We start from the raw sequence: 27475 nt of genomic DNA on the forward strand, positions 1-27475 counted from the left end.
AGGTAGACATTTTAACTCTGGGGGTAAACCCAGAGGTTACACACATGTACACCACATACACATACATATACATGTGCACACACATATAACTAAGCCACAGTAATGCTGCATGTGCCACATATTTGCCAAAGGTGGCCCATATTTGCTTAGTGATATTTGGGCCATATTCACCATTTACCACACGGGGCCACTTCAGGGGTCACACCCAGATCACATGTTGCCCAGAGCGCCGCATCTTTGCCAAAAAAGGCCCACATGTGATTTGGCATATTTGGACCACACTGAATTGCCCTTCTGGGATAAATAAACTTGTCTGAATCTGAATATTTGCTATTACACATGTGGGCCACTTCAGGCTCACATCCATTTTGTCAGGGCCAGAAGAAGGCCGTCAGGGCCGCATCGCTGCCCGAAGCGGCCCACATCCGGATGCCTTCTGGGAAGCCTGCTGGCAGCACCGCTCTGCGAAACGTTTTCCCAAAATTAACCGGAGTATTTTCCTGAATTCTGTCGGTCGTTGAACCTTGTATCGAGGAGCACTCAAGGGAGGACGGCAGATTTAAAGCCTTGCATGTGGGTGGCATTGTGCAGTGCGTTTTCATGAAGTTAAATAGCAGACTTCCTGCCATTTAAAACAAGAGCTGCTCAGGAGCGTTCGTGTAGCTCGTCAGAGGCTCTTTGTTGGTGAGGTGAAGGGGAGCCTGGCCGAAAACAGAGCCGTCTTTACAGCAGCATTTCTGTGAGACGCAACAATGGAAATGAAGCAGGAAATACGCCGCTGCACAGACACAAAAATTCTCTTTAATGGGAATGAATGGGCAAATGTGGCTTCATCAGCCAAGGGGAAACACACACACACACACACACACTAGCATGCTTGTTATTAACAAGTCACACTACGGCAACTTTCTCTTCATCACCCTCATCATCATCATCATGAGCTCCTATGCCGAGTTAATGTGGTGGTACAATGGCTATTATATCGCTTAGCTGTTGTGGGTCACTGTGCGCATGTGTGTGTGTGTTTATTTTCGAAAGACGGGAAGAGAGAAAAAAAAGAGACATGTCTTTGAAAAATATTTATTTCCAGATAAAGAAAATTGATCCATCAGAATTAAATAGGAATTTCCTGCAGCCAGAATAGAGCTGCTCTCACTGTGAGGAGCCACCTCCCAATAAAACCTCCACCACATGGTTCTGTTTTCTTTCTTTTCGGAACATGGGAACGGTCTCGGGCTCCATTTTAAGACATTTTCTGTGTTAAAATGACTTTGGGAAATGATGGCGAAAGATCCGCGATGGAGAAGAGACAAGGAGTCCTTGTGGGATTGGATGTTACCCGTGAGATTTGACCCCCTGACCTCTAACCGTCACTCTCTTCCACCAGAGTTATTTTCTGACCTTTCGGTTCTGGCCGGTGGTCCTTCAGACGCATTTTTATTCAAGTAATGAGAGCAACATGGAAACGGGTCCGGGTGGCGTGGTGGTCCGTCGTTGCATACCAACACGGGGGATCGCCGGGTTGAATGCCCGTATTACCCTACAGACACAGCTGGCCGTGTCTGTGGGTGGGAAGCCGGATGTGGGTAAGAGTCCTGGTCACTGCACTAGCGCCTCCTCTGGTCGGGGAGGCGGGGGGGGGGACTGGGGGGATAGCGTGATCCTCCCCAGATAGCAAAATTGGGCCCGGACCCGTCCCACACCCGACACTTTCATCCGTCCCACACACCACATGGAATGGCGGCACTTGGGCGGTCCGCTCCTGTTTGCCAGATCTGGGCCAGAACCAAGCCAGAGCAGTGCCGCATGTGCCACATATTTGTCAAAGGTGGCCCGTGATATTTGGGCCTTATTTACCATTTACCACACAGGCCACTTCAGGGTCACATCCAGATTACATGTTGCCCAGAGCGCTGCAGCTTTGCCAAAAAAAAAGGTCCACATTTGATTTGGGCCATATTTGGGTCATATTTGGGCCATATTTGGGTCATATTTGGGTCATATTTGGGCCATATTTGGGTCATATTTGGGTCATATTTGGGTCATATTTGGGCCATATTTGGGTCATATTTGGGCCATATTTGGGTCATATTTGGGCCATATTTGGGCCATATTTGGGCCATATTTGGGCCATATTTACTATCTGAGTGGTACTATCTATATTACTATGTGGGCCACTTCAGGCTCACATCCGTTTTGTCAGGGCCAGAAGAAGGCCACCAGTGCCGCATCACTGCCTTAAGTGGCCCACATCCAGATGCTATCTGGGTCCCACGCGCTACGCCCCCCTGGCGAAACTCCTCACTGTCAGGTGAAAAGCAGCGGGTGACTCCACATGTATCGGAGGAGGCATGTGGTAGGTAGTCTGCAGCCCTCCCTGGATCGGCAGAGGGGGTGGAGAAAGGGGGGGGAGGGGGATCAAAAAAAGAAGAAGAAAGAAAATGGGTCTGTTGAGTAAAGTGGCTCTTTGTTCGTGGGGACAAGGGACGCTGGTGTTGAAGAGAGGGACCGGTTCTGGGCCTGCTTATGACAGCAACCAGGGGGGGCATCTTCACCACAGAGGACAGGGGCTGCTCGGGACGAGGCCCCGTCGGTCTGGAAACAGCCCTTCTGTTCAGGATCACGTCGGCGCTTCATAATGGGCGTCGTTATCCTCCCCAGGGCTCTCGTTTTGCCTCGGGACTAAGCTCTTCGCCGGCCGGCTGCGTTTCCTCCCCACTCCTCCGCTCGTGTTCAGGAGTCCAGACACACGATGTGAACGCAGCGGCAGCGGGCCAGCGCCGCGAATCTGTCAAGCCGAGCACCCAATTTACAACTTACAGCTGTTTTCGCGTTTGATCATTTCTAGGAACGCGGCTAAAAATAGAAACCCTCCCCCCCAAGCGTTTGGATGACCATCTTTTATTGTTTTTGCCAACAAAAAAAAATGGTTTAACCAAAGTACAGGATTTTTTCTAACATCGGTAGGAAAACTGCAGGTTGACGCTGACAGAAAACCGGCCACATCTTTTACACCTTTAACCGGCACCCGTTCAGACACCCGCAGCAGCATTAATGGGGTGCAAGTGAGAGAAAGGTGTTCGTCCACCGCTCGACACTGTGTCTGTTGGTGCAAAGGAGCAAGTCATGCACATCAGTACTGCGCAATACAAATACACCAAATAACATGTTTACAACTTTTAACAGTATTTATCCTCATAACGGAGCAAGCAATAAATGTTAATTCCCCTTTACCTCGGCACTTTAGTGTCACGAAACGACACGGTAGGTTAGTGTGCCGAACAGAAGTGAAACCGTCATAGAGCCCAGATAGCAACACTGCTGTGGCCCGGACCCGTCCCCCACCCGACACTTTCATCCGGCCCACATACCGCGTGGAATGACGGCGCTTGGGCGGTCCGCTCCTGTCTGACAGATCTGGGCCAGAACCAAGCCACAGCAATGCTTGCATGTGCCACATATTGGTCAAAGGTGGCCCATATTTGTTTTGTGATATTTGGGCCATATTCACCATTTACCACACGGGCCACTTCGGGGTCACACCCAGATCACATGTTGCCAAGAGCGCCGCGTCTTTGCCATTTTGCACATTTGATTTGGCATATTTGGGCCATACTTGCTATTATACATGTGGGCCACTTCAGGCTCACATCCATTTTGTCAGGGCCAGAAGGCCATCAGTGCCGCATCATGGCCTGAAGTGGCCCACATCCGGATGCTATCTGGGACTGCACTCAGGTGCGCTTCTCATCTCCTCCAAAGGCCAACAAGTACATCAGATAACTTTTTCAGATTACACTTTGCAGATTCAGTTCCCCTTGTCTGATCTGTACATCTCTGTCATAACCCAGAAACAGGGGGTTTAATGTACAAGTAAAGCCCAAGAGGCCTCAACAGAACAGTTCTTTCATTAGATACACCGTCTGCTCCCCTTTAGGCAGTCACACAGTTATACTCCAGAAGATCCTGGAAGTCCCTCAGCTTTCAACCGAGTTCTCTGCCATCTGTGTAGTCTCATGCTTAAAAGTGTCACAAAACAAATTTGTGTCAGGACTGATAAAACGTCCTGAAATTGATGCTTTCAGTGGCGTGCTCAGTTTTGTCCGAAGGCTTGACATGGGACCTTGGCCTGAGGGACCTTGAACTGTCAGTAAAACAAAAGCCTCATTTCCCAGATGAAGGTCAGTCGACAAACACAGAAAAGCGTCTGGGTGCACTGTCATTCGGGACCCTTATTTCATTTTATTCCCCGGTTCCTTGGGCTCATCTTAGCGTCTCCATCCTCGCCTCTCCGTCTTCTCCCCGCCGCTGACCTCTGCTCGACCTGACCCTGCCTACCTCGACTCCCAGCTCCTCCAGCTCCTCCTCGGAGCTGCAGGTGCTCCGCCGCATCCCCCGGGAGAAAATCCTGCGACGTGATTGGCTACTGAGGTCCAGCAGGTCAAAGGAATCGCAGGAGAAGAGGCTATCCTCGCTCACCACGCTAGGCGGTCGACTCAAGCTCCCCTCGGTGCCACTGCTGCCCCCTGTGGTCTGGAGGAGGTGCTGCAGAGCCTCTGGAAAAATCACAGGGGCAGAGGAGGACGTCGAGTGATGGTCGTCAGGGAGCTCCAGGCTGCGAGAGAACTTGCCGTTACGTTTTAAAATGCCCTTCCTTCGCCTTACCGCCTCTGTCCGCATGGTGGGGCTGTCATCTGTACTGGATGAACAGGCGTGTGGCTGACAGGAGCGCAAATCCCCCAGACTATCGTCGACTCTTCCTCCCAGACCTGCACCGACCTCAGAACCCCTCCTCTCTGGGGATGAGGCATAGCCTGACTCTCCTCCATACAGGTTCTTCAGGATACCCTTTTTGGGCATCTTGGATGACGGCTGGCTGAACGTGGAGTGCGGCGGCAGGCTCGTGGGCAGGACTTCACTTTGAGCGTGGCTGAGGGCGTGTGGTTGATATGGTTGGGCAGCAGCGTTGCAGGGCTGGGCGGGAGAGTTTTCTTTGGAGGGGTTGAGGAAGGCCGAGTCAAAACTCCTCTGATGTTTCAGAATGCCCTTCGGCTTCTTCCGCTCCACGGTGGAGGAGGCGCAAGCGACGGCGACAGTGGGAACTGTGGTGCAAACAGCCGCGCACGTGCCCAGAGAGGTCTGGGGAATAGTGTTCTCCTTGCGTGACTTCCTGAGGCTTGACGCTCCTCCGCGGACCCTCCCTCCCCCGCCTCCACGGTCGCCCTTCAGAGGGAAGCTGAAGTAGAAGGGGTGAGGGGAGGCCTGAGATGGGTGTGAGGAGTCAGAGGACAGGCCCGTAGGATCAACGGCCATGCCGCTGGTGGCGGTGACCCGATTCTGCCAGTCGATGTAGCGGGCCAGCAGTGGGGAGGGACAGTCTGGGTTTGGGGAGGAGGGGCAGTCACACACACCCTCTTCATAGCCCCAGTTCACCCACCAGTGATTAGCCACATCCTCCACCGTCGCCCTCTCATCCACACGCACCGTCAAGAGCCAGTCGATAAGAGCACAGGCGTCTGGATGGAACACAGATAGAGGTCAGGTTATATAAGTTTATACAAGTTTCCTTTATTAACCCCCGCGGGGAAAATCCAGTTACTGCAAATCAACCCATCCTAGCTATGATCTGTGTGGCTAGGAGCAGCGGGCTGCCGCCTTCATGCTGCACCCGGGGACCAACTCCCGTTATTTTCCCATTGCCTTGTTCAGGGGCACAGACAGCACTTTTAACCCTAACATGCATGTTTCTTTTTGATGGTGGGGGAAACTGGAGCACCCGGAGAAACCCCACCGCAGACATGGGGAGAACATGCAAACTCTATACAGAGGACGACCTGGGATGACTCCCCCCCCCCAAGGTTGGACAACCCTGGGGTTCGAACCCAGGACCTTCTTGCTGTGAGGCGACAGCGCTAACCACTGAGCCACATACGTTTAACTAGTAGTAGAACTTCACAATAAGGCATTCTTTGTAAAGGGTTTATTATTGGTTACTTATTATTTTATCAACGGTTAATAAGTTATCGGTGTGTTATAAAACGGTAATAACATGTTATAACCTATCAGTAAAGAATGTTTGGGTTTTGAGTTTCCAGGTTGGGAGCCCACGTGGCATCAATACGAGCGTATCCATGGACATTCTCTCAGAAGCCTAACTTTAACCCTAAACTTTACCGTCACCTAAATTTAACTGCTACCCGACTTTATACCGAAACTTAACCGCCGTGACTGCAGCTGCTGTTGCTACAGCACGACATTTTGCGTATGCCTTGCATGACATTTTCAAGTTGTGTTATTTGCACGCCACTTGCTGAGTTTGTGAACTGGCAGTCCTTGCCAGTCATGTGGTTCCAGATGTAATGTTTATAGAGATGCTCTCATCCTGTTAAAATGTGGCCTCTCCACTTGGCAACCCGAATATTTTTTTTATATTCGACAGTCATAACCTCTTATTGTTGACTTGTAAAGCAGCAATAAATGAGTCCGTAGCCATTAGTGAAATAATTAACACTTATAAACCCTTTTTAAAGTATGCCTTATTGTAGCGTGGTTCTGTGTTGCTGCCATCTATCCCGGTTGACCTGCGTCGAGTCAGTATCACAACCCTGTTACTGGACACAAAACTAGGGACTACCACAACAAGCGACTGAATTAGGTGCATTGTGATGGACGGTGACTGACCTGAGGAGGTCTGGGGTCTGCGGTAGCGTCCTTGGCTTATCTGCTCTGTGAGCGTAGCATGACTGGTACCATCAAATGGCATGCTGCCATACACCAGTGTATACAGCAGCACCCCCAGTGCCCAGCAGTCCACCTAACACACATAAAAACATATTTACTTAGGTTACTCGGATTTCCCCCCCCTTTTTCTCCCCGATTGTATCTTTTGTCCAATTTACCCCACTCTTCTGAGCCGTCCCGGTCGTTGCTCCACCCCCTCTGCCAATCCGGGGAGGGCTGCAGACTACCACATGCACGTGGAGTCGCCAGCCGCTTCTTTTCACCTGACAGTTGAGGAGTTTCACCAGGGGGACGTAGCGCGTGGGAGGATCACACTATTTCCCTCCAGTTCACCCTCCCCCCCTGAACAAGCACCCCGACTGGCCAGAGGAGGCGCTAGTGCAGCGACCAGGACACATACCCACATCCGGCTTCCCACCCGCAGACACGGCCAATTGTGTCTGTAGGGACGCCCAGCCAAGCCGGAGGTAACACGGGGATTCGAACCGGCGATCCCCGTGTTGGTAGGCAACGGAACAGACCGCCGCGCCACCCGGACGCCCTGTTGTGCAACACTTTCATCATTACAGTCATACTTCACGTCAGCTAGTCTGTATGACTGGATCTCCCTTTTCAGCACAGGAGGGAGGTTAGTAAAGGCGGCGTGCTGACCCACCTCGGGGCCCTGGTAGGGCAGCCCTTTCACTATCTCTGGTGATGCATACAGCGGACTTCCACAGTAAGTCTGCAGCAAGTGACCCTTCTGGAAGTGGTTGGATAGGCCGAAGTCCGCCAGCTGCACGCACAGAAGGAGAGAGAGAGAGAGAAAAACACATTCGCAGCTCGGTCATTCGCTTCTGTTGCGATTCCCCCCCCCCCCCCCTACTCTTGAACACTGCAGGCGGCCGAGTGTGAGGCTGACGTGCGACAGCGAATCCCGGCACCCGCATGACATAACAGCCGAATAAACAGCTGGAACATTCTTTGCCGGACCTCAAACCAGAGCATCGTCTGCTACGACTTGTGGTCCGCTCCAGCGCACGCTTACACTTCGACACGACGGCCTCATTAGTCATCCGACCCTCTCGCCGCATAGTAACTCATTCACTGAAACAAATACAGACGCTTGTAAACAGACACACACGGGGGGCCGGGGGGGGGGGGAGGGGAGGGGGAGGGGGGGGGTCCGTAACCCAAGCAATTAACCATCTGGCGAAAAACAGCAATCCCAAGCGGTTCCTTTGAACGGCGGTCAAAAATAGACGAAGGCCGGCGTTGGCGTGAGGGCAAGCGAGGCCTGCGAGCATCCACGTAACGGGACAAGCGCTCGAGACCGAGGGCGGCTGGCACTCGAAACCGGGCCACCTTCCTATCAGAGGAGACTATTAACACGCTTATCCGTCCCCGTCGTGTCGACGACACCGGGCCACGGCAGCTCTGTTTCCATTGCGAAACACGCCGCGCGGGACAATGGGGGCGACCCCGGGTTACAGCCCACACCGTCTGGCGGGTGAACAAGACGGAGTCACGGTCTTGGCGTGGTTTGCGAGGCTGAATAAACAGCAGCCTCCGTCTCCACGCCCGCAAATCCTGCCGTAGGTCTGTGCAGGATCGTGTGCGTTTGCATGAAATGTGTGTGTGTGTGTGTGTGTGTGGTCGAGACATGGTGTAAATCCCCCCCCCCCCCGCCCCCGGCACCGGCACCAGCGCCAGTCAGCCGGGTGAAGCTAAGCTTGCGTGAGGTCCCTGCACTGATTCCATCGCTTTGGAAGAGGCATCCTTTATCCCCCCCCCCCCCTCCCCCTCCCCCGAATGCCAGCGGAAGACACAAACACTCGCTGTCTGGTAACCGTGTCTCTCCTGTGCACGTGCGGGGGAATTAACACGACCTTTTGTCCGTGGCCGCCGCGTGAAATCCACGGCCTCCTAGTCCGCGGCCGCACTCCCTGGACCGAGGAAACGAGCCACTGGAAAAGGCCCTGAAATCCGGTTCGGAGGATTCGAGGCCGAGCCTCGGGAAAAAGACCTCTTTTGAACCGAACACCGGCAAGCGTACCTTTATATAACTTCTGTTGAATTTGCAAAATTGAGGAAAAGTACATTTAAACTTCACTTGAACTTTTAGACTTGTTAAATACTTCTTTTTTTTGAGTACACGTTTAGTATTTGTGTAGATCATACATTTCGGTACAAACAGTACGCAGGTACACTTTTGGTTTAACTTCCAGTACGGGGCGTCCGGGTAGCGTGGCGGTCTAGTCCATCGCCTACCAACACGGGAGATCGCCGGTTCGAATCCCCGTGTTGCCTCCGGCTTGATCGGGCGTCCCTACAGACACAATTGGCCGTGTCTGCGGGTGGGAAGCCGGATGTGGGTATGTGTCCTGGTCGCTGCACTAGCGCCTCCTCTGGTCGGTCGGGGCGCCTGTTCGAGGGGGAGGGGGAACTGGGGGGAATAGCGTGATCCTCCCACGCGCTACGTCCCCCCGGTGAAACTCCTCACTGTCAGGTGAAAAGAAGCGGCTGGCGACTCCACATGTATGGGAGGAGGCATGTGGTAGTCTGCAGCCCTCCCCGGATCGGCAGAGGGGGTGGAGCAGAAACCGGGACGGCTCGGAAGAGTGGGGTAATTGGCCGGTTACAATTGGGGAGGAAAAGGGGGGGGGTAAAATAAAAGAACTTTCACGTACAAGTACAAGTATACTTGCATATATATTTCTAGTCAAGCACTTTGGCCAGTCCAGAGTCCTAGTTTTGGTGTGTGTAACGACCATGGATGACTAGACGTGCTAGCCCTTGGCTAACGGGTTGGACCCTTTAGTCGACTGGTTAACGTGCGTCCCGGCTGCGGCAGTTCCTGGTTGCCCCCTCCTTCGACCATGTTAACCAGTCGACTAAAGGGTCTGACTTGTTAGCCAAGTGGGCTAGCAAGTCTGGTCATCCATGTGCGGGGGCTAGCTCATCAACGTGTTGCACCACGGCGGCGTATCCCTCAATCAAGGAGAACGTGTCCGTGAAGAGAGTCGGTTATTGATACAGAACATACATCTACCGGCTGTTTATGGGGGGCTAGTGTAGTAGCGTAGCATGGGGGTTCCAGTCCGGGCCTTCAGTAACCCACTGCGGCTCACAAGGGGAAGGCCGAGCAATCCTCAGCGATGCATCACACATCCTCTCTACACGAGTTGTGAGCGTCAGGACGGAGGTACAGGGCACCGCCGCCACGGACTTCCTGTGCCCAGAGATCCTTCTTCCAGTACAGCTCTGGTAAACAAACTCCTGGTGATACCAGCTGCGTGTCTCTTGTCGTTTGCTCCACTTAATTCTCGCTTGTCGGCGGTGTTGTTGTGGAGCACGTTGTCGTCAAATGTCTGTCTTTAATCGTAACGCCTTGTCTGTTGTGGTTGTATTTGTCCCGACGGTCGCCGCGGATACAAGGAGAAATCCCGAGAGGCTCGTAAACAGAACCAAGAGGGACGTTTCAGCCTCGAAGAGTAACACAACAGCGTACTTCAAAGTACCGCATAAGTTCTCCGTACTCCAGTATGCTCGGAAAACCTGAAGTGCAGCCACTTCTTTTCACGTGGACGGGTTTGATGTAGGAGCACAGCGATGGTCCTGAGACACAGTCCAGCGTTGTGTGGAAAATACCGACCACGGCAACCCAGCGTTTATCCGGCAACCTGCACTGAATGCGGGCTGCAAACCGGACCAGGAACCGCATGACTGTGTAGCATGACATTCATCAGTGACTATGCAGACACGTGGTGTGCATGCATTCCACCGAGTCTCACGCCATTTCCTGACTTGGCACGGGAAGAGGCCATTGTGGTGAGACCCGAGAGGTCCGCATGCAATGTTTTCTTTTGATGGACAGGCGGAGCGTTCTTATATTAAAAACCCTGCGACATGCCCGGCTGCCTGTGGATTCCCTGCATTCCCCTGGACTATGCACGGCGACCATACGAGGAGAGGAATGCCCAAATAAGGCAAGGCATGACCCCCGGGTGCTGTTATACGTTGGTTTTTTTTCCCCCCTCCCAATTTTGAGCAGATGGCTTAACAACACATCAGAATGATTGTGGTCAGGATGAGGTCCAATAACTGAATGTGTGGATTGTTTTGTATTCTATTTCGGAGCTGGCGAGAGTATCTGTTATCCGCGGCGGAGCTATTTTAAGTTTCTCTTTCCAAACTATACATCCACTATGGAAAAAACAAACTTCCAGGAATTTCTCCGTCAACTCTTTTTTAGAAACAGATGATTTCAGTTCCACAGAGCTGATCATCTGGGTAAACTCGGAACTGTACAAATGACTCAAAGTTCTCTCATACCGACCGTCACTTGATAGCAGAGGAGGGAACGCTCACGCACTTCAGCTATACCCTCTGTTTATCGGACATAATAGTATAGATCTGTTTACACCACAACCCTAATTCCTACCAGCCCTTACTCTTACCGTCAAACCTCCCTGACCCCCGACCTTTCTGCTGTTCTTCTGTATTGTCTAACGTTGATCCACGTGAGCCAAACCCGAGACTTCGTCCTTGCATGTGGAAATTTACTTGGCCGATAGATCCGATTCTAATTCAGTAGTTGTATTTCGTATTTCACTCGTCTGGTAACTACATGTGGACGAACCCCCCCCCCCACCACCACCCCCCACTACATTTTCAAAAGCACATCTGCTTTACTCAGAAGGTTGAATCGGTTCATCTGGACGAGAAGTTCGGTGGGAGAAACGCTTCCATCTCTCGTCTAAGTGAGTTTGTCAGTCTCAGGACTGCAGGGACCCCCCCCGCCCCCCGACTGACTGCAGGGACCCCCCCCCGCCCCCCGCCCTTATAGACCGTTGTGTACGGTTCTGTACAGTGCACATCTGTTTTACCCTTCTCTCCCTCTAGGGAACGTGCTAGGGGAGCCCAGGCGTGCTCAGGACTGGTTGCTTTTCTCACCTTGACTTGCAGGTCTTGGTCCAGAAGGATGTTCTCCAGCTTGAGGTCTCGGTGGATAACGCCATTCTGAAAGACGAACAAAGGCAGCGTGAGACACCGCCGCACGGCTCCCACCTCGCCGACGCGGCGACGCTTCTCCTCGGCATTGGCGAGACTGGATGGTCTCGAGTAAACGGCAAGAAATCAGTCTGCGGTGCTTTTAAGTTATTCTTATGGGTGTGGCCTCCCGCTTGCCTCGCCGGCAGACAATCGTCTATCAATTATCCTCTTGTATCCGTTAACATTCCTGTTGGGTTTTGTCTGACGGGACGACGTGTATAACGCGGGGCGAGAGAGGCTCTTAGGCTGTGTTCAATCACTGTCATGTATAAGGAAGTGCTTTGTTTGAGTTAATTCATCTGATGTGATTCGATCTTCCTATGGTATTAAGCAGTAAAGAGGCTCGGTTATAGGGGCATCCGGGTGGCGTAGCGGTCTATTCCGTTGCCTACCGACACGGGGATCACCGGTTCGAATCCCCGTGTTACCTCCGGCTTGGTCGGGCGTCCCTACTGACACAATTGGCCATGTCTGCGCCGGTGGGAAGCCAGATGTGGGTGTGTGTCCTGTTCGCTGCACTAGCGCCTCCTCTGGTCAGTCGAGGCGCCTGCTCGGGGGGGACTGGGGGGAATAGTGCGATCCTCCCACGCGCTATGTCCCCCTGGCGAAACTCCTCACTGTCAGGTGAAAAGAGGCAGCTGGCGACTCCACATGCATTGGAGGAGACATGTGGTAGTCTGCAGCCCTCCCCGGATCGGCAGAGGGGGGTGGAGCACAGACGGGGACGGCTCGGAAGAGTGGGGTAATTGGCTGGGTACAATTGGGGAGAAGAGTGGGGGTCCAAAAGAAAAAAGATAAGCAGAGAGAAGAAAAGCAGAAAAGCGGACAAGATGACTATAGACTACCGCGGCCGCCCAGGACCTGCTGCGATTCAGGGGAACGTTAACCACCGCAGCCAGCTCCTCGCGTAGCTCCCAGCAAATGAGCTGGAATGGCCTCCTCTCCTCTCCTCTCGAGAACACTCAGGGAGAGGAAGTTACACGTGACCTCACGCATTGTTCTGTGCGCTCCTGTAGGCCGGCGGCGGCGGCGGCGGCGGCGGGCGTATCCGAGACTCTGCACTGTCGAGCGTGAGAGTGGGCGCTGGTGAGAAGGTGGGAAAGCCAGAAGGAAGAAATGAAGGAAATAATTTCTGGCGTAGTCGACATTCTTATCATTTTTTTTCGTATTAGTCTGAACTGGCTGCGAGGGCGAGAACAAAAAGGCAAATGACTCTGAATAATGACCCTCCCTTTCCTGAAGCCTAAATACTTCCTGTGTGAACCCCCGCACGCCTGGCAGTACATTAAATCATTCATGCGCCGCAGAACACTCGCGTCGTATTTTGGAGTTTAAGGTCGGGCAGGGGCAAGTTAAAAGCCCCTCCCCTGCCCCAACTCAAAGCCAGTGAACCACACCGCCTGGCTCCGTGTGGACTTGGTTGTTTTATGAAAAGGAGAATCCAGTCAGAAACGCCACTAATGTGCAGGGACGAGACCTGTTCGGACGTCTCTTGTCAGGTTCTGCCGAGCAGCTCCAGCTGAGAGCATTCTGGATGTGCACACATGCGTACAAACCCCCCCACCCCCACTCCACCCCACCGGTAGCTAACCCGGCGAAACGCTTGATCCCGAGCTGTACCGTAATGCCGTTTTGATTTAATAGGATTTCACCGTTTCCTAATCGTTGTCTTTCTGGCATGGCTGTCGGTCGCGCACACACAAAAGCCCGCAACGAAAACAAAGACACAAAGAAGGCGCTTGTTCGCCGGGATAAAGTCGAGGCAGTTGATTTCGGCAGGCTGTTTGCTATGTGTGTCAGTGTGCGAGTGACTGTAAAAACAAGCCAGACTTAAGACTCTTCTGACCCAAAGAGATCTGAAAACTCGAGTCAAGTTTTCCTGTGGTATTAGGATTAGCAGTTGGAGAGGATTTAGTAGGACGGTATTTACTTGGCTGCACAGTCGAATGACAACAGCACGCCATGAAACTGCCGCACGTGGCTGCTGGGGGGGGGGGGGCTCGCTCAGTGCATGACAGACACACAACAGTGCAGATCTTTGCAAATATTGGGAGTTTAATGTAAAAATGTGTTGTAGACCTCACTGTCACCTGACTGGAAGATGTTTTTTCTTTTCTTTTTAGATACTTAATTGATCCATCCATTATCCAAACCGCTTATCCTGCTCTCAGGGTCGCAGGGATGCTGGAGCCTATCCCAGCAGTCATTGGGCGGCAGGCGGGGGGGACACCCTGGACAGGCCGCCAGTCCATCACAGGGCCACTTTATTGATCCCCGTGGGGAAATTCCTCTCTGCATTTAAGCCATCCTAGCTGTGTAGCTAGGAGCAGTGGGCAGCCGCCGTGCAGCACCCGGGGACCAACTCCACTTCGTCTTGCCGTGCCTCGGTCAGGGGCACAGACAGGATTGGCTGGGAGGGCCAGGTCTGCTTCGTCCAGTGCCTGGAGCTGCGCCCGAGGAGGAAACACCGAGGGTGGTCCGACAGGACGCGGAAGCAGGGCAAGCTAAGCTAACTGCTAGCCCATGCAGACCGGCGGTTCCTACAGTCATCCTGGCTGGGGTTCATTCCCTAGGACAATGATTTTTTTTGTTTAGTTAGTTTGGATGTGTGTGTGTTCTTGTAGTTCTTGGATGTATTTTTGTGTTTGTGTTGCAGAGCTGTGGGCTGGGGTACATGGCAATTCGTTTCATTTCTTGTACGCAAGTGCATGAAATGAAACGACAACTAGTGTTCCTGATTCCTTAGGAGTATTAACCCTAACATACATGTCTTTTTTGATGGAGGGGGAAACTGGAGCACCCGGAGAAAACCCACCGCAGAAACGGGGAGCTCATACAAACTCCACACAGAGGATGACCTGGGATGACCCCCCAAGGTTGGACAACCCTGGGGTTCGAACCCAGGACCTTCTTGCTGTGAGGTGACAGCACTAACTATATATGTATATTTATGTATGTGTTTATGTTTATGTATGTGAGTCCAGGCGTGGCTGTCGTGTGTGTGTCGTGTGTTTCATGACCCCGAGTTCGTGGTGCTGGTTCTGAGTGGACGTGTGTGTGGGCACCTTGTGGCAGTAGTGGACAGCGGAGGTGATTTGTCTGAAGATGTCTCTGGCCTCGGTCTCCGGCAGTCTCCTCCTCTCATGGACGTAGTCATACAGCTCGCCTCTGCTGGCGTACTCCATCACTATCACAATCTTATCCCGGCTCTCAAACACTGCACGGGACACAGGACAGGTTCAGAATGGGTGCATGCTTGCATGTGCCGATTAGAAAACGGAGGTGAATGAATGCAACTAATAACAGTTAGTTTTGCCCCTGCTGCACCGCTAAGGTATGAGTATAAAGTCTGTGTGGTTTATGTACTGTATGTGTTACGCATGGGTTTGTGCGTGTGTGTGATAGCGAAAGTGTGTGTCTACCTAACATGTCTTTTCCGGTCAGCACATTCCCCTCTCAGCCACTACCTCCAACTTTGGCATTAGCTTTGACCTTCATCTTCATCTAACTGTGGTCTCTTTTTCACTCCTGGCTGAGGATTTTTGCTTTGGTTTTATTTTATTTACTGGGGATTCCCCCCCCTTCTTCTCCCCAACTGTATCCGGCCAATTACCCCACCCTTCCGAGCCGTCCCGGTTGCTGCTCCACCCCCTCTGCTGATCCAGGGAGGGCTGCAGACTACCACATGCCTCCTCCCATACATGTGGAGTCGCAAGCTGCTTCTTTTCACCTTACAGTGAGGAGTTTCGCCAGGGGGACGTAGCGCGTGGACCAGTCCTCCCCCCCCCCCCGAACAGGTGCCCCGACCTACCAGAGGAGGCGCTAGTGTAGCAACTAGGACACATACCCACATCCGGCTTCCCACCTGCAGACACGGCCAATTGTGTCGGCAGGGACGCCTGACCAAGCCGGAGGTAACACGGGGATTCGAACTGCTGATCCCCGTGCTGGTAGGCAACGGAATAGACCGCTATGCCACCTGGACGCCCTTGAGATTTGTTCTTGATGAAAAGTCTCTCATGAACATAATGTTTAATTGAGATAATAATGACAATAGTGCTACTATTAGGTGAACAAAAGGCCAAGATGGAGGGAGAAAAGGATGAAAATGAAGTCTCTCACTATACCGTCTGTGTTGCTGGGTCTGAATCTACTCTGCAGGGTTTGTTCTTAGGTTTTGAAGTTTGTAATATGTCTGGATCCAGTTTCCTGGAAGCACTGTGTGAACAACTGTCTGGTCTGGGGGGACTGGTTAAGCACATGGGTGTGTGTGATGGGGGCCAGCGGGTATGACTGTCAGCCAATCCATGTAGATGACCGATGTTAAGGCCAGGAGTCTATCTGGCAAAGAGCCTGGGTAATCGACGTTAAATCGGTCACAGATGCAGCAAAGAGCTTTAGCGAAGTTCTAACCTTTCAGACTGTGTGTGTGTGTGTGTGTGTGTGTGTGTGTGTGCGTGGTCCTCTCATGCGCTCACCCTCATGGAAACGTATGATGTTGGGGTGCCTGAGGGAGGAGGTGATCTCTATCTCCCTCTGGATGTGAACTCTGTCCAGGTCATCGGTGATGCGTTCCTTGCGGATGGATTTTATCGCCACCTGTGGAGTTTCACACGGAGACACAGCCAAGTTAACAAATGTGAACAGAACAGCCGCATGTGTGTCGATCGATCTGAAGGGGCGGTGTTGTCTGAAGGTTTCCATCCATCCGTCCATCCATCCATCCATCCATCCATCCATCCATCCATCCATCCATCCATCCATCCATCCATCCATCCAACCCGCTTATCCTGCTCTCAGGGTCGCGGAGATGCTGGAGCCTATCCCATAAGTCACTGGGCAGCAGGCTGGGAGACACCCTGGACAGGCTGCCAGGCCATCACACAGGGCCCACACACACACACACACACACACACACACACACACACACACATTCATAGCAAGGGGCAATTTAGTGCGGCCGATTCACCTGACCTACATGTCTTTGGACTGTGGGAGGAAACCCACGCAGACACGGGGAGAACATGCAAACTCCACACAGAGGACGACCCAGGAACGACCCCCCCCAAGGTTGGACTACCCTGGGGCTCGAACCCAGGACCCTCTTGCTGTGAGGCTACCGTGCCTGTGTGAAGGTTTAAAACTTCAAAATGTTAAAGGAGGATGAAACCCGCACCGATGACATTTAGAGGAAAAATGTCTGCCTTCCACAACGAGCGAGGAGCGAGCGCTACAATAGAGTCGGGATGGATCGCTGGTTCGAATCCCCGTGTTACCTCCGGCTTGGTCGGGCGTCCCTACAGACACAATCGGCCGTGCCTGCAGGTGGGAAGCCGGATGTGGGTGTGCGTCCTGGTCACTGCACAGTCGGGGCGCCTGTTCAAGGAGGGGGGACTGGGGGGGGGGGATAGCGTGATCCTCCCACGCGCTACGTCCCCCTGGTGAAACTCCTCACTGTCAGGTGAAAAGAGGCGTCTGGCGACTCCACATGTATGGGAGGAGGCATGTGGTGGTCTGCAGCCCTCCCCGGATCAGCAGAGGGGGCGGAGCAGCGACCGGGACGGCTCGGGAAGAGTGGGGTAAATTGGCCAAAAAAAAAAAATTGGGGAGAAAAGGGGGGGGGGGGAACCCAAAACCAGTTGGGACTGCAATGTCCGCTCTACAAAGGCAGTTTTGTGAAACCCTTGTTGTTCGTTTTCACCGGGAGACACGGTGCCAGCAAGAACCGATCCCTCGACAGTTAATTCCACAGAAACGCCAACCGCCCGACACGTAACTCGCTTCCCCACTAAGGGGCTTTCTATCAGAACCAGACTGAGAAATTAATCCAGGCATTACAACGAGCAGGCCAGACCACTGCAGCGGACTATTCACCGGCCTCCCAAAATCAGTTGTGCGACAACTGAGGTTAATTCAAAACACAGCAGCGCGTGTCCTCGCCAGAACTACAAAGTATGAGCGCATCACACCTGCTCTTAGACCTCTGCACTGGCTCCCCGTCCAGACTCGAATCGATTTACGATTGTGTTAATTGCGTACAAAGCGCTAAACGGTCTTGCAGCGCGCCGTATAAAACACATGCTAATTCCTTAGGAACCAGCAGAACCCTCGGGTCCGTGGCAGTGGTCTTGTAACCATCCCCCTCGTGCAGGTCTGGAGCGCGGGAAGTTTCTGTTTACACCCCAAGTAGATGGAACGCCCCGCCTGAGGACCTGAGAGAGGCCCCCACGCTGGACACGTTCAAAAGCAGGTTGAAAACCTTACTTTTTAACAGCCTACAGCTAAATTCTTAGTGTGTGTGTGTGTGTGTGCGTGAGAGTGCGTTTTCTATATTTTGCTATTTTTATCTATTCCGCTCTGTTGTTACTTTATCAATCAGCGTTTATGGCACTTTTACTTATTTTACTAACTCAGTTTGTCTGTATTTTTATACAATTTGTCTGTATTTTTTTGTGAGGGGGGGGGATTTTTATTGTTTTATTGTGTGAAGCATTTTGTGTTACGTTTGTTTGTATGAACAGTGCTACACAAATAAAATCTGACTGATTGACTGATGGATTTCCCCTCATCTTCATCACTCCAAAACAGGGACAAACATTGTCTGACACACACAGAAACAGATGTGATGTGTATGCGATGCGGGTGCGTATCCACGCATGCATGTTTCCATGCGTGCACGCATTCACACACACACACACACACACACACCAACAGCCAGGATCCCCGGGTCTCAGAGGTGATCAGGCGGGTTTTAGAAGTGGGACGGTGGGGGTGAGAGTCTGCTGTGATGTGAGCGGGCTGAGAGGCAGAAGGCCGACAGCTGCACTGTTCACACTCTTGTTCTGTAATCTCACACGCTCGCTGTACCTAATATAGCCCCACAACCCCAACAACAACAACAACAACACAAAGAAACACACCAGCGAGACACACCCAAACCTTCACACCATACATACAAGGGAGGGAGAGAGAGAGAGGCTGACTTCATGTTCTGTTTGGGTCAAAATTAACTGTACACCATAAAACTTCTAATATGATCAGTAATTGATATAATGATAAGAGAGGGTGGCATGGTGGTGGTTAGCGCGGTCGCCTCACAGCAAGAAGGTCCTGGGTTCGAGCCCCGGGGTAGCCCAACCTTGGGGGTCATCCCGGGTCGTCCTCTGTGTGGCGTTTGCATGTTCTCCCCGTGTCTGTGTGGGTTTCCTCCGGGTGCTCCGGTTTCCTCCCACAGTCCAAACACATGTAGGTCCCCAGATAGCATCCGAATGTGGGCCACTTCAGGCAGTGATGCAGCACTGGTGGTCTTCTTCTGGCCCTGACAAAATGGATGTGAGCCTGAAGTGGCCCACATGTATAATAGCAAATATGGCCCAAATATGCCAAATCAAATGTGGCCTTTTTAGGCAAAGATGCGGCGCTCTCGGCAACATGTGATCTGGATGTGACCCTGAAGTGGCCCGTGTGGTAAATGGTGAATATGGCCCAAATATCGCAAAACAAATACGGGCCACCTTTGGCAAATATGTGGCATATGCAGCATTTCTATGGCTTGGTTCTGACTCAGATCTGGCAAACAGGAGCGGACCACCAAAGTGCCATCATTCCACACAGTATGTGGGCCGGATGAAAGTGTTGGGTGTGGGACGGGTCCAGGCCACAGCCATTTTGCTATCTGGGTCAGGTGAAAGGGCCATACAAAATTGTCCCTAGTTGTTGTGTGTGTGTGTGTGTGTGTGTCTGTGTGTGTGTGGGCCCTGTGATGGACTGGCGGCCTGTCCAGGGTGTCTCCCCGCCTGCCGCCCAATGGCTGCTGGGATAGGCTCCAGCATCCCCGCGACCCTGAGCAGGATAAACGGTTTGGATAATGGCTGGATGGGTGGACAATTATATGATACAGTGGGTAGAATGTGTGCTGGTAGGTAACAGAGTTTGCATACTTGGTTTACGGTGTATAAAATAAACACAGTAAACGGTTAACGAGTGTATGTTGGGGCAAACCAATATTAACTGCTGCAATTTTAAAGAATAAAAGTAGGAAAATAGCCTTGAGATGTGCCTTTCTTAGGGAAACAATCTTCAGTGAAAATCTACATGACTTGCAGTTACAATTGGTGTGTTGAGAAAACTCAAACCCAACACGTTTAAAAGTTCGTTTAGCGCAAAACAAATAAACAGGCACGTTACTGTGGTTACTGGGTAAATGGAAATGGGGCACAGGCCTAATAATGGGTATTTTTAGTAGGTCTTTTAGATTTAAGTGTACTTCTGGGAAAGCACTGACAAAACTGTAGACTGTTGTAAATGCTTGCTACACCTAAATCAAACAGACCCATCATTAATGTTATTAGCCGCAGCTGTGTTTATCCTGCTATGCTTACACCACTTGGTCCCAAGATCAGGCCGACACACAGGTTTTTCACCTTTAGATGGTAGCTTGTAAATGCTTGCTACACCTAAATCAAACAGACCCATCATTAATGTTATTAGCTGTGGCTGTCTTTATCCTGCTATGCTTACACCACTTGGTCCCAAGATCAGGCCGACACACAGGTTTTTCACCTTTAGATGGTAGCTTGTAAATGCTTGCTACACCTAAATCAAACAGACCCATCATTAATGTTATTAGCTGCAGCTGTCTTTATCCTGCTATGCTTACACCACTTGGTCCCAAGATCAGGCCGACACACAGGTTTTTCACCTTTAGATGGTAGCTTGTAAATGCTTGCTACACCTAAATCAAACAGACCCATCATTAATGTTATTAGCTGCAGCTGTCTTTATCCTGCTATGCTTACACCACTTGGTCCCAAGATCAGGCCGACACACAGGTTTTTCACCTTTAGATGGTAGCTTGTAAATGCTTGCTACACCTAAATCAAACAGACCCATCATTAATGTTATTAGCCGCAGCTGTCTTTATCCTGCTATGCTTACACCACTTGGTCCCAAGATCAGGCTGACACATAGGTTTTTCACCTTTAGATGGTAGCTTGTAAATGCTTGCTACACCTAAATCAAACAGACCCATCATTAATGTTATTAGCTGTGGCTGTCTTTATCCTGCTATGCTTACACCACTTGGTCCCAAGATCAGGCCGACACACAGGTTTTTCACCTTTAGATGGTAGCTTGTAAATGCTTGCTACACCTAAATCAAACAGACCCATCATTAATGTTATTAGCTGCAGCTGTCTTTATCCTGCTATGCTTACACCACTTGGTCCCAAGATCAGGCCGACACACAGGTTTTTCACCTTTAGATGGTAGCTTGTAAATGCTTGCTACACCTAAATCAAACAGACCCATCATTAATGTTATTAGCTGCAGCTGTCTTTATCCTGCTATGCTTACACCACTTGGTCCCAAGATCAGGCCGACACACAGGTTTTTCACCTTTAGATGGTAGCTTGTAAATGCTTGCTACACCTAAATCAAACAGACCCATCATTAATGTTATTAGCCGCAGCTGTCTTTATCCTGCTATGCTTACACCACTTGGTCCCAAGATCAGGCTGACACATAGGTTTTTCACCTTTAGATGGTAGCTTGTAAATGCTTGCTACACCTAAATCAAACAGACCCATCATTAATGTTATTAGCTGTGGCTGTCTTTATCCTGCTATGCTTACACCACTTGGTCCCAAGATCAGGCCGACACACAGGTTTTTCACCTTTAGATGGTAGCTTGTAAATGCTTGCTACACCTAAATCAAACAGACCCATCATTAATGTTATTAGCTGCAGCTGTCTTTATCCTGCTATGCTTACACCACTTGGTCCCAAGATCAGGCCGACACACAGGTTTTTCGCCTTTAGATGGTAGCTTGTAAATGCTTGCTACACCTAAATCAAACAGACCCATCATGAATGTTATTAGCTGCAGCTGTCTTTATCCTGCTATGCTTACACCATGGCAACAAACCCGCAAAAATGGTACAGGGTTTAGGTGTTCTTTAAGAACCTTCTACAACAACAGGTCCGATGAGCCTCTGTCCCACCGTGTCTGGGATTTAAACAGAGTCCTGCTCGCCGACACCCTCTGCATCACTCTGTCAACCCCAAGAGCGTCTTTAAGGTCCAGCGGGCTTTTCTTCTGCATTCTCAGCTGCTGCAGAGAGCAGCACATCAGAAGACATAACTTCACACGCTCTCTGAACTGCTGTGGTTATGTAACATGCACACACACACACACACACACGCACACACATGTTATACACGCCAGGGAACTCCTGGGACTGAGCTGTGGATGCAACTCTGACCTTTCAGGTCAAGTTAACTGTGTCACTGTGAAAAAGTAGTATTATCTCCTGCGACGGAGTAAAATGCGTCTCAGACAACGCTTTTACCGAGTACACTTCTCACATTTAGATGCCAGAACGTTGGCTTACTAGACTTGAACTAAAATAATGTCTGTCCTGGAAAGTGCTACGTGCTGTGAAGGCCCTCCACCGTGCAGCTCAAAGCCGGTGTTGTGGAAACAGTCTGAGTCCAGAGACACCGAGGCTCCAGTCACACATCTCTGGTGACTGCCAGGTGAACGTCAGGATAACACACTTAGGTACTAGTGAGTTATATGTATAGGCTTATACACTCATACTGGATTCCTGATCCAAATAGCTTGCTGGGTGAGACCGTGGAAAGACGAATGGAAAAAGGCCGAGTATGAAGAGGGTAAAAGGGACGGAGAGAATGGAAACTCACAGCAGAGATAAGGGGGGGGGGGGGAGGCAAATCAAATAGGCGAAGGGAAATTCGAACGGGGGGAAGGGGTGGGGGGTATTTTTGAAGTACACCACCGCAGGGCTGCCGGGGCAAAGGACTGGTATTTCGCCACCCCTCTCGCGTTAAGACTTGATTAGCCGACACAGAGAGACACTCTGGGCATTGTGCTGCCTTTAGGCCTCTGCTAGCGGCATTCTTACAAGGACACGTGCAGAGGACTCACTTTAACATGTTGCACACAAGACCTTACCGCACATTAGCATCCTGCAGTCTGTGCTCATGTGTGCGTTCATTTGTGTGCTCACCTGTGCATGCATGTGTTGTGCATGCATGCATGCATGTGTGTGTGTGTGCATGGGGGGGGGGGGCTGCAGTGTGACCGCTAAACTATCCCTCCCATTTAAAATGTCTCGTCGTTCATCTGAATAAAAGTGCCATGTGTGAGATGAAGGCTTCAATTCCAAACAGTAAGCAGGAGCATGGAGGAGACATAAGCAGCAGTCCGTGTGACATTCTCGGACGATCGCGAGTTAAGAGTCTGGCGACAGAACTGCACCATCAACAATTCAGAAATGCCGTACGCTGCGGCATAGCTTTCATATTTACCCAAAAAGGCTCACTATGTGCCAGTGCTCTTTCTCACACCAACTCAACAGTAACCGTGGCTGACACTTTGCGAAGCCGTATCTGCTCCGCGGTCCATTTTTAGGAGCTGCAGCCGATAAATGTTTTACCATGTCTCCAGTGACCTGGCCGCCATCCTGAAAACAATGTTTCCCCGCTGTCTGTGCACAGAGCCTGGCAGAGAGTCTGCACCCGCTATCAGCAGCAGACAACATATCTGCAGACGGCCCTGTCCCATGTAGCCGGAGGTGTGTGAGTGCGTACATGCATGATTTTCTCTGTGTGTGTATGTGCGTGCATGTGTGTGTGTGTGTAGGTACTCTTGGGGTTTGGGGGGGGGGACAGCCTAGCATATCTAAGTTATTTCCTGCCTCATTATTCCCATAGAAGATTTGCCACACACACACACACACACACACAAGCATGCACGTACACATCCTAAGAGCTTGAACGTCAGTAAAGGCCCAAACTGCATCTGTGGCCGATTTAACAGCAGGATTATACAGGGTCCTTGCCAAATAGACTCTTGGCCTCATCCAGCCACAATCTAAACACACACACACACAAATACAAGCAAAACGCACGAGGAAACTTTTCCTTTCTTGAACCAGATTGGGGGGGGGGGGGGGCAGGTCAACAGCAGAGGGCCCAGACTCCCAGAGCTGTGCTTTGTGGCCCAGTGACGATCGCTGAGAAACTAGAAAAAACACCGGCGCAGGAGTCGTTTATGTTGGGATTTAGAGTCAGCGCCAACGAGAGTTACCAACCAAACAATTTGGTGACCTGGTATTCCAGAAATGTTCATCCTCCTCTCTCTCCCTTCATCCCTCCTTTCCCCTCATTAGCCTACGCCGGGGCCTGGACGGACGCTCAGATATTTCCTAATGACAGCCTTGAGTCGGCTCTTTAAGCCACCACCCGCCGTCTCTCCTCTCCCCCCTCCTCCTCCTCCTCCCGTCTCTAAAACGCTTTCCTCCACCTCCTTCTCCCCATTCCTCTCTCTGGCAACAGCCCCCTGGACTTGTTTCCAAAAATAATGTCCGTTTTGTTTCAAAGAATCCTTGGTATGCACCAGCTACCGGCTCAAAGAATTCAACCCCCACCCCCCGCCGCCTCCCTCACCCTCGTCCTGGCCCAAACGCCCGCGGCCTCTCTGCATCGGATCAGAACGGGTCCCACAGAGATCCTTTACCGAGTACCTGTGTGCTGTCTTCATGCCGCCTCGTGCTGGAATGCCGGTCAGCCAGGCAGTATCGCCACCAGCCCCACATCTGCAATCTGACTGCAGCTGGATTATCCTTCTTACAGCCTGTTTGTTGACTGAATAACGAAGAGGGGGGCGTTCAGGGCCAGCGGGGGTTCTCCCTCTCCCTGCTCTGATCACTGCAAAATGCAGGATTAAGGCCCAACAGTAAAGCGCACTAAATCCCCGATTAATCAAAGTAATCTGGCGACAAATTTTGTTTTTATACCCTAAATGTTCAGAAGTTGGAAGCTGTGTCTGAAAAGAAAATTTTTATTCGGCTTCTAATTGCACCCAGTAGGCATCACTATACACTGTTGCAACCCCATCTGGTCGGAGAAAGGGTGTAGTTCGGAGCGGTGCGTGTGTGCGCCAGGTTTTTCTATTCTAATGGGGAGATTTGATCCCCATTAGGGTAGAAAAACCTGAAACCACCTACCTTGTGGGGACACTTTATGGGTTCTCAGGGGTAAAAAGGGTTTATTTTAGGGTTAGGCACATACCATGTCACCCTTTACTTGTGGGGACCCCTCATTGACTAGATTCATTCCCTAGCCCTTAGCCCTAACCTTAACCCTTACCCTAGCCTAATCCCAAAGCCCACTGAGGCAAATTTGTCATTTGTGATATTGGGCTATACAAATAAAATGGACTTGACTTGACCTTAACGCTAAAATCAAGTCCTAACCCTAAAATAGACCCTTTTCCTCATGGGGACCCACAAAATGTCCCCACAAGGTAGGTGGTTTCAGGTTTTTGTGTTCTAATGGGGATCGAATGTCCCAATTAGAATAGGTGTGTGTGTGTGTGTGTGTTTAAGCATGCTCATATTGTCTGTTCACATGCACGACAGCCGGGTAAAGGATCACACACAGTTTGCAGAGCATCCACTGTGGCAGCTCCATCTCCTTCTCTGAGTGTCGAGTGAGTCAGACCAAAGGCATCTCTGCACCAGCGACAAAGGGAAGTAAGATGTTGGGCACAGCACCGGCCAATACGTTCAGCCACAGCACACACAGACACATTACGCACACCAAGCACGCACCTGCACACACACACACACGCACAACATTTCTCAATCTCTCTCTAACCTCCCCCTCTGTGTTAATATTTAATACCCTAAACCACATGGAAGACCCACAGGCCGGCTAAAGGTCAGCGTCCTGAGACCCCCTGCACAGCCAACTGCCAGAAGAGCACATTGTGGTACCGATAGTCACATATATCACCTTGTTAACAACCGATGAGGCGGGGAATGGGCGATATTGGAAATATCATAATCATAATGATCATGGGGGAATTCTATATGATATTAATATTCACAATATCTGCTTAACATGTGCGAACCAAAAACCTTATATTCAGGAATCCGGCTGAGGTTCATCACATTGAATCAAGCCAAAACTGGTTTTGCAGAAATACTCCCTCGAATATTTCAGACCTCGTCTCGTGAAAGATTCCAGGGTCATGGAGTCTTGTTGTCATCAATTGAGAGGACAAACTTGTGTACTATAATGTGACAAACATCCAAATTTCCTCCCATTACAATACCACCGAGATACAATTGAAGCATTGCCCAATATTGGAAACTAGCACAATATTGACTATAGACCTACACATACGTACGTTACGTGCACATTATTACACGTATGTATGACACTTTTTGGCCCAAACGGGTCATTTTAAAGGTTGATTTCATCCCCATATGACGCCGTATGAAAGACGATAAATGATAACGACGCGGAATTACTGCCCGTCTCCAGGTTAAAGATTAAAAAAAAAAAGAAAAGAAAACAAAGCTTGGTAACACTTCAGTATGGGGAACATATTCTAAGTAAAAAAACGTAATTACTAGTGAATTAGTAATGACCAAGATGTCACTTTAGTATGGGGAACATATTCTAAGTAACAACAACTTAATTTAGAGTAATTTAACACTATGAACACTTGTAGTTGTGTGTTGTGTTATGTAAGAACAGACCATATTCATTAAGTGTTAGTAAGGGAGAATAACCCTTCTTGTGGTACTACCACCTTATAAAGGCCATACTAAGCAAAGCATATTGAGATGGTGCTACTAATACTTAATTTAGAGTAATGTAACACTATGAACACTTGTAGTTTTGTGTTGTGTTATGTAAGAACAGACCATATTCATTAAGTGTTAGTAAGGGAGAATAACTCTTCTTGTGGTACTACCACCTTATGCAAAGCATATTGAGATGGTGCTACTAATAAGCAATAATTCTGAGGTTATAGAGGGAAAACTCATAGCTCATGGCTTACTGGTTGTACAATAAGGCCATGCAGAATAAGGCATTAATGAGTACTTAATAATGACCAATTAAGAGCCAATATGTTGCTAATAAGCACCTAATTAATGGTGAATACGTTCCCCATACTAAAGTGTCCCCCAAAGCTTTCCTAAATGTACCATCACAACATCCAATGGTATTCAGTGATGCAACATAGCCCCAAATGTGACGTCCATGCCCTACATGGGCACTTCGGGGGGTGTTGGGTTAAGTGCTGATTTGCCAGCTTGTCCAAGCCCGGACTGACTCACCGTGTTTTGGCTGGCTCTCTCCACGGCCCTCTTCACCTTGCCGTACGTGCCTTTGCCCAGAGTCTCCATCAGCTCGTAGCGGTGCTTCAAGTTGTGCTTGTGCTGGTGCTTCTTCACCTCCCCGGGGGCCGCGTGGCCCCTGTCCGGGCTGCGGGTCCCAGTGTCCCGGCCGGCGTCGTGGCCGGTGGACGCTCCGTCCTGCAGGCAGCCCAGCTCGGTCCGGTCGGCGGGGTTCATGACGCCGGGGTCTCCGCGGGCTTCCCGTCTGCCCATCCTCTCCCCCTCTGCGCACCTGTTTAAAGGGCCGCCCAGCAGCCCCGCCAGACCGGGCGCCGCGGGATGCTGAGCCGGGGGTCCATACGGGTCCGGGAGGGCTTATTAGAAAAAACGAATGAACAAATCAAATAAAATCACCGGGACGCCAAGCCTCACAAAGCGCGGCGATGCTGGGAAGGGGGGGGCACCGTGCCAGCCGGAGGTCTGCGCGGTACGGACTCTCCTCGCCGCTCTCCTCTCCTCTTTTTCTCCTCTGAGCCGGAGCA

At 50.9% G+C, this 27475-nt stretch overlaps 1 protein-coding gene across 3 annotated transcripts; it reads right to left on the reverse strand.

The window, feature by feature from the left end:
• Nucleotides 1-3763: 3763 nt before the first annotated feature.
• On the reverse strand, nt 3764-27442 carry LOC130107417 (NUAK family SNF1-like kinase 1). Of its 3 annotated transcripts, XM_056274016.1 has the most exons (7): nt 26934-27442; nt 16254-16374; nt 14841-14992; nt 11677-11742; nt 7397-7516; nt 6682-6814; nt 3764-5516 (listed from the first exon to the last, which is right to left on the reverse strand). In XM_056274016.1, the coding sequence occupies exons 1-7, from the start codon at nt 27204-27206 to the stop codon at nt 4264-4266; spliced, it is 2118 nt and encodes a 705-aa protein (XP_056129991.1). In that variant the 5' UTR covers nt 27207-27442; the 3' UTR covers nt 3764-4263. The 3 variants fall into 3 exon arrangements, with proteins under 3 accessions (XP_056129991.1, XP_056129992.1, XP_056129993.1); XM_056274017.1 differs by lacking the exon at nt 7397-7516; XM_056274018.1 differs by lacking the exons at nt 7397-7516; nt 11677-11742.
• Between the last annotated feature and the right edge of the window lie 33 nt (nt 27443-27475).

Source organism: Lampris incognitus, chromosome 2, assembly GCF_029633865.1.
Source record: "Lampris incognitus isolate fLamInc1 chromosome 2, fLamInc1.hap2, whole genome shotgun sequence".
NCBI lineage: Eukaryota > Metazoa > Chordata > Actinopteri > Lampriformes > Lampridae > Lampris > Lampris incognitus.